This window comes from Phasianus colchicus, chromosome Z (genome assembly GCF_987193195.1).
Source record: "Phasianus colchicus chromosome Z, bPhaCol1.hap1.1, whole genome shotgun sequence".
Lineage (NCBI taxonomy): Eukaryota > Metazoa > Chordata > Aves > Galliformes > Phasianidae > Phasianus > Phasianus colchicus.
Window position 1 is genome coordinate 55,116,747 of NC_143476.1, and position 13,294 is coordinate 55,130,040.

At 38.4% G+C, this 13,294-nt stretch overlaps 2 protein-coding genes across 2 annotated transcripts in view; both read left to right on the forward strand.

Annotated features, from left to right (window-relative positions):
- The window catches only part of CARNMT1 (carnosine N-methyltransferase 1), a 25,449-nt gene extending 24,876 nt beyond the window's left edge, over window positions 1-573 (forward strand). The window contains exon 9 of the mRNA XM_090132540.1: window positions 481-573. The gene's annotated coding sequence lies outside the window, so the exon portion shown is untranslated. The remainder of the gene's footprint in view (window positions 1-480) is intronic.
- CZH9orf40 (chromosome Z C9orf40 homolog) overlaps window positions 1-4,414 on the forward strand; it is an 8,047-nt gene extending 3,633 nt beyond the window's left edge. The window contains exon 2 of the mRNA XM_031602373.2: window positions 481-4,414. Within this exon, the coding sequence (XP_031458233.1) occupies window positions 481-636 (156 nt within the window). The 3' untranslated portion in view covers window positions 637-4,414. The remainder of the gene's footprint in view (window positions 1-480) is intronic.
- The last annotated feature ends 8,880 nt before the right edge of the window (window positions 4,415-13,294 follow it).

Below are 13,294 nucleotides of genomic sequence, written 5' to 3' on the forward strand. Positions count from 1 at the left end.
AATAGTTGAACATCTTCTTTTGAATACTAGCTTCTAAATGCACATGAAATGTCTGTGTTGTTGTGAGAAGAAAAGAATGAACAATTTATATATGTGTGAAGTACAGTAATTGCATAGGTTTTTCAGTATTATTCAACTGCGTCCCTGAAAGGGCTGCCCCAGGATGTGGTTGATTCCCCTGTCCATGGAGACTTTTGAGGTGAGGCGGGATAAGGCCCTGGGCAACATGATTTAACTGTGTTGCCCCTGTTCATTGCTGGGGAGTTGGACTAAATGGCCTTCAGAGGTCCCTTTCAACTATAAGAATTCTATGATTCTTGATTCTAATGAAAGATTGCCATTTGAACAAATTGATGGGGTCATAGAGATGTTTCCCAGAAGTGATGCAGTAATTGAATACTTGACAAAAGTAAATTATTTGCTTAATCGATTAATGTGATATATATTAATATTTTGTTGCCTTTTTTTATCTTTTCAAAGCAAGAAGAATTCAATCAGTATAACTCATTCTTGTATTGGAGAGCACCATTGCCTACAATTGATTTATCTGATATTCAGAGCCTACATGGAGAGACTACATCTGCTGATAAAACTCCTTCAAGGACTGATACCATGGAGATTGAGATGGAGACCTGATCCATTGTTTCATAGTTGTACATCTACTCGCAGGAAGCTTGTTTCTGTTTGGATTCAGTTTTTCCTGTGTGGGAAAAAAATCAACATGCTTCTGTTTTCATGAAGGAAGAGTGTTATATCAATCTGAAAAGGCAAGTCAGAGCTGTCAGGTTGGTGGAATCATCACAATTAGGTACTGTTAGCTGGCTGGAGATATGAATTTACAGTGTGGAGAAGGCTATGAGGCTGTGTTTGTTTAGCATGAAGGCTTGAATTCATGTAAGCAAAGTAGAAGAAAACAACAGAAAATTAGTTAACTTCTGGATGTAGTTATAAAAAACAGTTGGATAAGTTACACATGGAAAGAAAATGGAAAATAGTTTAGCCTGTCCTGAACAAGAAGTGTAACTGTTGTACCGGAATATGAAATTCTTCATCATAAAGCACAAAAAAATAGTACTTTTTAGTGTTTTTTTTTTTTTTTTTTTTTTTTTTTTCTGTGTAATACCTAAGCCAAAAAAATATCCACCAAAACATTCCCTTTTCTATGCAAACCAAAAATGAGTGTATTGGGGATGGGAAGGGAAAAGGGGATCTATTCTATAAGCTGCCAGTGTTCTGAATGATTGCAGTCTTCTTGTGATCACTCAAAGCAGCTAGCTTTTACATTTTTTTTTAATCTGTTCTAAAGTTAATGATTTTCTTACTCTTTGTGAAATTAAACTAGCTGGTAATGTGGAAATAGCAGCTGTGTGCAGGGTCATGAAAGGTTAATGCAGTATGAATTGTGTACCTAGTTGACTGACATTTAGTTTTTTGCAGATGTTGTGGATGTTGCAGAAATCTTTTTTTACAGTAGTTCAATTAGTTCATGGCTATTGTTGTGTTTTTTTTTTTTTTTTTGCTGTGAAATATGATTGTAATGTGCTTTTTTGTAATTTATTTACAAGTTAAAATACAATTAGAAATATGTGTTTTCAGTAATAGGTTGAAATTTAAAGTTGTATTGGCAGACTGTCAGACTTGTGAATGTGACTTGTTTTTAGGTGAGTTTGTCATATTTTTGCTGGAGTCATCTTAAAATAAAAAAAAAATCTTTTTACTAACATATTTGTGGATAAAATGTTGTCTGTGTGCATTTGCAAGCCTTGGGACTGTTAAGGTTCGAAACTCCTGACTTTTCTCAAGATTGTTTCTGTAACTTGGTTGTTTTATTTATTGTCCTTATTGAAAAAGAAACAACTTGTCCGCCTTCTTAGTAAACAGTTCAAAACTTTTTTTCAGCATTTGTACTGTAAAATATTTTTATTGTCAGAGTCCCCTAGTGCTTGCAGAAGAAAGGAAAAGGCTTACTAAATTGGACGTTTCATGGTGCTCGTTCAGATATGCTTCTAATTGCTATCACATTGGCAAGATACACATTTAAAACAATATTCATATTAAGCATGCATTTTAATATTAAGTCCAAATCTAGTTCTCTTAAGAGATGCTTTAAAAATGTCCTTAAAAGCCTACGAGATTTCTGTCAGGAATGCAACCATTATTGTTTAGTATAACCAATGTAAATGAGAAAGAAAGGAAATACATTTGTGAGGGTTTTTGTTTGTTTGTTTTTGTTTTTTTTTTTAAGCACTAATATACTGCCTTTCTGTATTTGCAGTCTGTCTAATATGCCACACCATTCAGTATTTCTCAGGATACACTATTTTACATTATTACTTATGCAGATACATGTAGCTCACCCTGAAAGTAACGCCTCTTATTTATTTCTATGGAAGCAACAACAGATTCCAGTCATGAGCAAGAGTCTTCATGCCATGCTTAATAAAAATCCACATGGCCATCTGGAATAAGGCTTGTCTGTCATGTTGCTGTCACAACTGCTGAAACACACTGCCCACCACCTCACTGCACTCACATCCACACTTTGGTCTCCATCAGCATTCAGCAAGTGTCAGTGAATGACAGTGAGCTAATTTTTTTTTTTTTTTCCTGCATGGAAGAATTCAATCACAGAATTGTGGGGGTTGGAAGCTCATCTAGTCTAACCCCTGCTAAAGCAGGTCCCGTAGGTTACCCAGGAAAGCATGAGCAAACAACCTCCTGTGAGCACTTGGAATGAAAGGCAAGCCTGACGTAGAGATTGCTGCCAATTTGCCAAACCAGAACAGGCAAAAAATGTCTTTAAGAGCTGCGAGATCTGGTTTAGTAGCTTGTGGTAGCAGTGGTAGTGTGAAGACGGTTGGACTAGATGATCTTACAGGTTGTTTCCAACCTTGTGATTCTATGATTCTATGATAAGTTTCTGAAAGTGTAAATAGTTCGTAGAACATGGATTATTGTTCACATAATAAACATGGAATTTTTATTTTCCCAAATAAATCACCGTATCAATGAAAATCATTGAATGATAGAGGGAGGGCCAAAGCTGGTGCCTGAATATGTGTAGTGCTGGTATTGGGAGGTCACCAGCCAACAGGTTGTGATGTTAGAGATGACTGTAGCCTTGCTGACCCTCACTTTATAAATTCAGGTGTTGCCCGAGCCCAGTGTAGACTAGTATCTGCACTCCAGTAAAGCAGACTGTGAGACTTGGACCAGTGAACAAGGCTTTAGTCAGGTTATGCTGTGGGCCTGCTGGCAGCAGTTACTGGTGTCCATCCCATAGCATCAACAGCATTTCCCAGGTCCTGCCTGGCTCAGGCAGCCAGGACCCTGCAAGGTGCACTTGCAGCAGTGGAGGTGAGTGGTATGGGGACATGGCCCCCAGGGTGGTCAGTGTGGAGCAGGAGCTGGGAGTGTTTGCTGCTGAGAAATTGGAGTATCACTGCTGCCTGTTTTGAAGATATGGTGTGACTGCAGCCTCTCTTGCAGTTTGTGACAGTTCCTGCCTGTTGCAGCATCAGTGAGGGAGCAGCTTCCCAACTTCAGCTTTCCCCATGCCGCTGCACAGCCCAGGACCATCAAGGTAGCATCTAACTGGACATGTCAGTGGGCACAGTTGGGGTGATGTCACCTGCATGATCCCATTTCCTACAGCTTTGCTATGGCTGTGTGTTCTGGTGGGAAAAGAAATTGACTTGTGCTGCATGCTGGCACCAGCTGAAACACACTGCCCACCACCTCAGTGCACTCACATCCACTCTTTGGATGTGTGGACCAATTGATACTCAATGAGGTGACACAGTGATTACCTTTAGTGTCCTGTCCTGCAGCAACAGCACACTCAGATTCTGGCCTGCAGGATGAGCAGGGGTTTGCAGAGCTGGTGTTTTGTTGCTTCTGAGCATAGCTTCGCACCCGAGTTTTGGGCTGCCTTTTTCCAACAACGTCCAGAAGACCTTGGACCCCTGCTCCAGTGGCTCCAACAAGAGATTGAGAGAAGCTGCAGCAACAAATGATAGGAGGTGCCTGCAGGACAGTACTGTGTTGCTTGACCAAATGGCGTTATGGGCACTGACGCCATTTGTCCAAGACCTCGTGCTGTCCTTTTTGAAGAGGCTTATCAATGCTATGTAGCCCTATATGGCTTAGAGATCCATGGTCAGCAGGATACCCATTCTGAGGAGGGTGGGAGGAGCTCCACAGCCACCCTGGCCCCTCCATCTTCCATTGCAGTCCTTCTGCCCCTGGCCCAGGTCACTGCCAGCCCTACAGGCTTCCCCTCGCCCAGCACTGAGTGGCCCCAGCATCCTGTGTGGGCATCCAAGGCTCATCACCACCACCATTATATCCTCAAAAGAGGAGCTGCAGGAAGAGCTGGGGCAGTTGGCAACAGTAGGCCCCTCCATCCAGAGCAGAGACCACTTTGTTTGGTGGCCATGGTGCCCATCAAAGAGGAAGGCCCACAGCAGCACCCAGAACTAGCCCTCACCCTGCAAGAGGGTTCAAGGAGCTGGGAGGAGAACATCTGTCTCTCAGTCTACTTCTAAGAGAAAAAAAAATAATTTTAAGATAAAGAAAGAAAGAAAGTGTCTCTGTTATTGACAAGTTAGGACTGTTTCTCTTCTTGTGCTGGTTTCTCCCTCTTCTGATCCTATGGAAGCTGTAGAATCACAAGTTTATTTCTATGATCAGAAATTAGCAGTCAAAACTGTGCTAAAGAAACAAGAGCAGGTCCCAATAAACAAAAGATGGACCTCGTGTTCTAATGATAATGATAATAATAATAATAATAATAATAATAATAATAATAATAATAATAATAATAATCCAGTCACCAGGATAGGCTCATTTCCTCTCATAGTGCCAGCTCCAGGCCACAAATAATGAAGTTAATTAGCTTAGTTTAATTTTAGCAAACTGAGCTGTGATTTTGTTTTCTCTTTGGACTTCAGATGAGTTAGTCTGAAGATAACTGCTGACTACTTTTAGATGAGATAACTCAGATCGGAGCTAGTAACTGAGTCCTACTGAAGGTGAATTCCAAAAGGTAAGAGAAATCTTCCCAGATGAGCTATTGACAACTAACTCGATGCTTCTCTTTCTGTACTCAAACACTCTGAAAGTTTCATTTATCATATTTCTCCACGAAGGGCTTACTATAGTTTCACAATCAGTGTTCACTAGCTGTTTTGTATTCACTAGCTGTTCTCTTGACACTTTCGCCTTATGCTTTCAGAGCTGTGTGAATTGTGTTTGTCCTTTTTTTGTGATTGAAAATTTACTGCTACTCATGGCTAGCAGTTAAAAAACATTTGCTCACTCTTCAAGCATATCCTTAGGGATTTACTATTTTCCTGCATGCCTCTTTCACCAGATTGAAAGGAATATTTTTTCTTAACAGCTGAAATAATTAACACTTTGGAATCTAGAGTCCAAAAAACATCATCGTATTGTTAAGCATGTTAAACATGTTACAGAGAAAGGTGATTGCGAGCTTGAAGTCTAAATGTTTCTGCTAGACTGATCACATCTCAGTTTTCCCTTAAAGTAAACAGGGCTCATTAGATTAATTACTAGAACAGGCAGGAACAGGAGATTATTTTAAAGCTGAAGCATCAGTTATCTACACCAGATGTCATGGTAACTGAAATTACCCTACCAGTTCAGATGCCATTCTGTCAGAGTGCTCCTCTGTTACCATCTGCCACAAGGCTGCAAAATGTAACAGGATACTGGCAGGAAGGTTCAGCCTCTAATGCCATGCCAACATCCATCCCTGGGGTCATGGGCCGACATAATGAAATAGGAGACATTACTTTTGGAGCAGCCCTTCTACTGTAGTCATTTAGTTTATAATCTGCTGAAACTTCATATACAGTAGATTCATCCTAGTAGTAGATTGCATGTTAAGGTTGAAATCCATCTCTAATCTGCCCTTATATTTAAAGAACAGAAGAAATTTTATGATTGCCTTTAATGTATATATTTCAGCTCTTGAAAACAAAATAAGTCCTTTAAAAAAATTGAGCTTGCATAATGTTGTAGTCCATATATTTCCTTAATTTACAATTATGCTGCAGGCTATTCCTCTCATTTTGTTCCATTCCTGGGCTCTGAGTTATGGGGTGGAATGTTACTGCTACTTTCAGAGCAGTTGCTGATTCATTTTTTCCATTCATTTGTTTCCAAGTAGCCTTGGAAAAGCTTTTGAAATGAGACTGGGTTAAATACAAGGCTGGGCAAGGTGAGAGTGCGGTCAAATTGCATAACCTTTGCATTAGAGTCATCAGAGGACGCAATCAAGAAGCATCTTTACCAAACATCTAAATGTCTTCAGATAGCAAGTATCACTGTGGGCCTTTTGAATTCTGGCTGTGTTCTTCAAGACAGCTGTAGTTCAAGTGCTGTCCATGAACTGTAAGCCTACAGAAAAAAATGTTTTTGTGTAATTAATGAGCACAAAGAAATCCTAAGAAACTCATGAGAAGTATAACATCTACCAGTTGAAAGTCTTTGCTTGATTTGTTCACATTCAAAAGAAAACTGTCTATATTCTCTCGAAGTACTTGGGAGTTTCCTATAAATTTTTCCTTTCTAAAGTGAAAGGAACCACTTTCAAAAGAGCAAGAAAATGAATGATGTAATTACAGAGATCATACAGCAATCTCTGTGATACGCTGGATAAGTGTGGCAAATGGAGCAGGACAATTAGGATACGGGAATACTCATGAGAACCAGGTACAGGTACATAGCTGTTTAAACCTCTGCTGAAGTATTTTTCATTCCACCAAGGTCATATTAGCAGCATGTTCACCTATGTAAGCTCTTGGACTCATTCTAAACTTAAGGCCTCTTTTGAGAGGTTTGCCTTGTGTTACATGAAGACTGGTACTTGCTTGTATATGCTGAGGTTTTTATGGCTCCTAAGATAGATAAGCCTCCAGGAGAAGGTTGAAGGTCAGTCCAAATTAGGTGATTACAGAACTACTATGAAGAGTAGAGTAAGAGCTGGCAGGTGGTCAGCAGAGCAATGATATGAAGCACTATTTTCACAGTAGTGGCTCCATCTTCAGCATAAAAACATTTACAATAATCTGAACATGGTTATTGACAGTAAATTTATTAGTTTTCTCATTGTTCTGTCAGTTAATTGCTTCGTGTTTCATGCTTCATGTCTTGTTGTCATGTCTAAAAATGTAATGGACTTTAAAGAATATACACGTGTATATGGATAGTTGAAAAACCTTAGTGAAGAACATAGGACTGCAAATGTATCTTTCAAAGTGGCATGAAAGATAGTACATCTAGTATTTGGTGGCTAGTTCTGCTCATGGCAGATTCTCTGTGGGGAATTCACTTGCATTTTTCTGAAAGTATCTGACAATAGGTGGAGTAAGAGATGTTAGTCAGCATAGACTAAGTGTTATAGCAAAACTTGTGCTTGAAGATGCATTTCAAAATTGCTCATATGGTTGGCCAGGCTTAGTTATTTCCATGCCTACCTTCAGTTACAACCTTGACTCTAGGTGGCAATAGACATACACAGTAAGCTACAGTGATCTGGAAAATGTTTTGGGTATGCTTTTGTTCTGAACTACCGCTAAGAATTCAAGCAGTGACATCATGAATGCTAATCATTTCCTGACCATGATACATAAATAAAGCACATCAAGCCACAGGTTCCTGATTATGAGGTGACACAAAGTTTTCATCATAATTAGAGTAAAAACGTTTTGTCAAGAGTTTTTGGTTCATCTCTTGTTTATAGCTTCCTTCTTCCCCACTCCACCAAAAAACCAACCAATTTAAACACATGGGAATTTGTTGCCCTTGCTTCTTAACACTGTTTTCATTGGTTGTAACTGGAAAGCAAGTTTCTTCTGATCGTGTGTTGGCTCCATGGGCTGAAGGCTGCTTGAAATGTGTTCATTAAACATGAGGAAGAAGGAGGTAAGTACACTAACTTTGACTCATGGAGTAGTATTTAAAATGTTGGAGTATAGGTAATAGTACATTGGAAATGCATGAGGAAATATCAGAGGATTTTTCTAGCAGTCATATTAGAAGGTTGTTTGTTTAAAATCCTTATTTCAAACTTTACATATAAGAGATTTTGTTTCTGATGCAGCAAACAGTGTATTTTAATTATTGGTTTTTCATTTGTAAGCAAACTCATTAGTATGTTTTAAATACTCTTGTTCAAAATTTATATCATCCTTCCGGACCTGTCATGACTTTCTGGTAGTTACTTCTAAGAACTTAAAAATTCTTTTTCTCTTAAAGACATACAGTAGTGCAAAATGTATGACTTTAGGGATAAAAGTTGTTTCCTTGTTGCTGATGTGCTATGATTCTCAGGATTGAAGTTGTGAAAGGAGGATGGAAAAAAAGTCTTCTTGTTTGATACTCTGTTTTCCTTTTTAAGAATGACAGTGTCAGGATAGAGTCTGGCTTTAGAAATACTGTCCTTTTTTTCTGCTTTCTTAAAAGAATATGAGGGGTTTATACTTTGTTGAAATATGATGAAAAAGATGGCTTATCAAATATGAGAGGAAGAACCAAGTAAAGAAAAATAGTATTGTACTATCTTCAATAAAATTCAAATCAGAGTAAAGAATTTTTATTTATGCTAAAATATGAATGGATATGAGCAACTTCTGCTCTCTGTTTTCTTGCACAGGTGAATTTTGTAGTCTACTTAATTAGAGCAATGCACCATACTCTAATTAAATAGGAACATGATTAATTTCATAGAATCTATCTGAAGTGTCAAATACGTTCTCTCCGCAGTCTGATGCCATAAAAAAATGCTTATTTTCTTTCAGTGCTTCGATTTGTAGAAGAGGAACTGCATTGCTTTTATTTTCTTTTATATTCTGAATTCTGAATTCTCTAACACAAAGTTCATTTGATCTAAGCTCCATTTTAAACAAATTAATTTTGCTTCTTATTGCATAAAAAGCATCTAATATATGAGAACTACTGGGGCAGTAAGCTACCAAAATCCTATGTTTTCATGACTCTCAGTTGTAAACTTCAACATTTTTTGATCAAATAATTACAGAATGTTGCATGTATGCTCCTTAATTATGAGAAACCTGTCCATAAACAGAAAAGTACACTTCAAATATATCTCTGTATTTCTGATTATGTACTGTGCAAATTCAGACACAAATGATAGAGGAGGGAAAAACATTACAGTTTCTCACTGATTAAATGGAAGCCACAAAATAATTCTGAAGTGTGATTCTGAACCACAGGATGATATGAGATGGAAGGGAATGGCTAACAGGCAAAAATGCTGATACTTTGGATATTGAAAATAAAATCAATAAATATAAAACTGACTTAATTTCTATGACATGGCAAGGCTCCAAGGTGGAATTAAGATGGTTTCAGTCCCCAAAATATGCATTTTTTTTCTTATGAGTCCTTACATGTGTGTGTATGCCCAAAGTGTTTCAAAGAAAACTTGGTTTGCAATGTTCCTTTGCATCAAACAAGCAGGTACTGAGAGTGCCTTTTTTGAGTGGTTTTGTGCCATCAAATAACATAAAAGGCAGAATGGGCTCCCCACCACCCTTCATAGTTTTGAGCTGAGAGGAAGATTCTCATCCCTGCATTTCAGTGCATTTCTTCCTCCCTCTTTTCTATTGTGCAGATTATTTGTGCATATTCTGGATCTGTCAGTCCTTACTACTCCACTCTCAAATCTTTTTCCATTTTCTGTTTTAACTTTGGTGAGTTGGTCTTGAATTATTCTAAGGCCAGAATTGCTCATTTTTAGACTGATTTTTAATGATGAATTCAGCGTTCAAAATGCTTTTTCACGTTTCTTAGATCACACTGTGTGGTGATTACTATTGTCTACAATACAACGGAATGATAAAAGTGCATTATCAGATGTTGGTTTTAGTAAGAAAAATGAGAAACACTTTTAAAGATGTGATTTTGAAGGTCTCAGTATTTCACTGGTGCAACAGGTTAGAACAGTGGAATTGATTTTTGAGCTGTATTATTCTAACTTAAAGTTCTGCAAATGCAGCATAGCAGTGCTGTAATTGCACGTGATTTCAGGACAACTCACAGGAGTAGGCAATAACTTAGAATTTACAAAAGCAGGCCCTTTTTTTTTTTTTTAATCTTATGTCTCGAATAGTGATTGAAGCAGCAGTATTTTTAAGGTGGCTTTTTAAGAAAATCAGAGCTTCTCTGTTCACAGCATGTATGTAAGTAAAAAATGAATTATAAGACCCTTCCTCCTAGGCTGCTCACCTTTTCCAAGGAAATTTGAATTTCTTTTTTTTTTAACTAACTTTTTAACTTCAAATGTTAAAATACATAAGGTACTTTCATAGGAGGTAAGCACTTAAGAGAGTGGTTTCTATGACTTTAAAAACTACTATTTAAAAGCAGAATATAACAATTAGCCAATACTTTGGTATAAAAATAATGTAAATGCTAATTGTTTCAGAAATGGGTGACTGTACCATAGAAGAAATCTTCCCAAATCTTGATAATCTGCTGAATAAAAATAAGCTTATATTCACTCTGCTTTCCTCTCAGAAATGTTGGTAACTAAAGATGAAACTGTCAAGCAATCAGCAACAGGCCAGTTAGTCAGATTGAAAATTGATGATATGCTGTTTTTCTGTTATGTAGCACTTACCAGCTTCTCAAAGCAGCCCGAAAGCAGTAATAATCGTAACAGAGCCCTGCATAACTGGTACAAATATTTCAGTATTTTTAAACGGGACTTCTGCCAATTGTTTACTGCTTGCTGCTCCCAGCGGCGTGGTCCAGGCAATGGGCTGCAGACCAGAACCAGCTTCACCAGTTCCATGTGGTCATTGGCCTCTTGTGCCATGGCCTTGCCATTGTGCTGTGCCTGATGGGGAGACACTGCCTAATAAATTGAGTTCCTAAAACACTGCCTCTGAAAATAAATACAGCTGCCTATGAAAACCAACAGTGAAGTTGGAATTACTTGCAGAGCAGTCAGCACTTGTGTCTTGAAAGCACAGTGTCACACGCACCGTGGAGGTGTCCTCAGCTGGCATCTGGCCTCCAGCAATTGCGAGTCGCCTGGGAGAATACTACTCTCTTTAAATCAGCCCATGGCTTTAACTTCTGCTCAGATTATGTCACTTAAACAGTGAGTGCACTCAAGTGCACTCAGAGTGCACCATGTTTGACTCTTGTCTCCAGCCATGAGTCACTAAAGGACAGAGTTCTTTCTTTGAAGTGGTTATCTGATGCCCCCTGTACTCTCATTCTGTTTAACCCTTGATTTTTAAGTAAATAATTTTAGATTACTTTAAAATAAAGAGATTGTGTAGACTGGAGTCTTTTTTTTTTTCCAACCTGAAGCAGGAAGTTTTTTGTCCTCTCTTCTCTAAAGCTTGAAATATTTGCTTTGGTACATCACTGAGTGCCAACACAAATCTCCATCCTGTCAGCTACCTTCTCTACAAGCTCTATGAGGTAAATTGATTATATCCAGTAAGAAAAAGATGGAAAATGAGATTTTGAAAACTGTTTAAAGAGGAAGATTTGGAAGTCCTTAGGTGATAGCTGAAGAAAGTCACACAGAAGAATACTTACAATTGTGTGTGACAGGCAAGGGGGACGACAAGTCAGAATTCCAATTTTCTAGGAATTCTCAGATAGGTGAAATGTTTGAAAAATCTGTTAGCTAAGCTGATGGATGCAAGGGATGACAGAGCAAACTGAAAAGAGAAAGTGACCCAGGCCTGTGACTACTCTTCAGAAAAGTTGAAATTTCTTATTTTTAGAAGCAGAGGTTGTGTTAAGGATCAAGAAGGGCTCATCAGATATGTAGAAAAATTCTAAGGGGTTACTGTTGAGATAAAAATATTAGGAATCATCTCATGATGAGCTATGGTCAGAGACAGAAGTGGTTATCCTTCGAGATTGTCATGCTTGTCTCCGTGATTGTGGAGAGGTCATTGTGAGGGTAGGATACTTCTCAAGATATGGATACTGCCTCCTAAAGCTGCAGAAAATAATCCTACAATGAGACCTCATAGGCTTCTTTGGAAAATTGAGAAAGTGAGACCAATTACATCATCTGAAATGTTATTTTTTAATTCCAGACATGGATATCCTGCCTTAGGAAGCAGTATACTGTTTTCTATGGGGTTATCACTGAAAGCCCCAAAACTTATCTATTATTAAAATGAGAGAATAAATCATGCTGTCACATTTGGTTCTTTCTCAGGTTTGCACTGACTTCGAAGGTATTTACAGAATTTTTCTGGGGAGAGCTTGTGGTCGGATAGTTTATATGAGGGACCATCAAACTGATAAAACATACCTCATTACATTCTTGTCTATTTGCAGATTCTAATAACTTTTTTTTCCCCACATCAAATAAATTCTTCAGACAATCCTACTTTGAATAATTCTTCATTCAAATACAGTGATGTCTGAACTATCATAAAAGAGTTTGAGGCATGCTTAGATACCAGTAACTACTTGTTGTAACCACTGAGTGGTCTGACTGAGAAAACACCATGGACTTCACCATCGAATGTTATACTGGCTGTGTATGATTCAATATTCAAGATCATTGTCTTTCTTAACTACTACTGAAGCACAAGTATTACGTGAACTGACATCTAGTGAACATTTATGCACCAGCTTGAGTTCTATCATCCTTAATTTGAATGCATGACAAAAACATTTTACTGTTCATGATGGAAACCATGTCCTCCTTCCTGGAAAAGCTTTTGTTGGCAGATCAGTTTCTCTGAATAGAGGCCAATGATGAATAATGTTCCTCAGAAGACTAGAATTGTTTAACATCTTTTAATGAGATAAATAGTGGGATCAAGTACACCCTCAGCAAGTTTGTGGATGGCACCAAGGTGAGTGGTGCGGCTGATATCACAGAACGGTTGCCATCCAAAAGGATCTGGGCAAGCTTGATAGGTGAGCACACGTGAACATCACAAAGCTTAACAAGACTAAGTGCAAGGTGTTGCTGCTGAGTTTGGGCAATCTTAAACACAAATACAGGCTGGGCAGAGACCAGATGGGGAAGAACCCCATGGATATGGTCTTGGGGATACCAGTGGATGAAAAATTGGGCACGAGCCAGCAGTGCACACTGCCAGCCAAGTGCCAGTGCTATGTTGAAAAAAACAGCCCTGTTTCTGCTTCACTGCTCTACACAGCATGATAAAGCAGTAGCTCAGTCATCATTTGATAAATGTGTGCTCATTGTATCTGCTCCCAGCCAGAGTGTTGGACTGTCTTATGATTCTTCTAA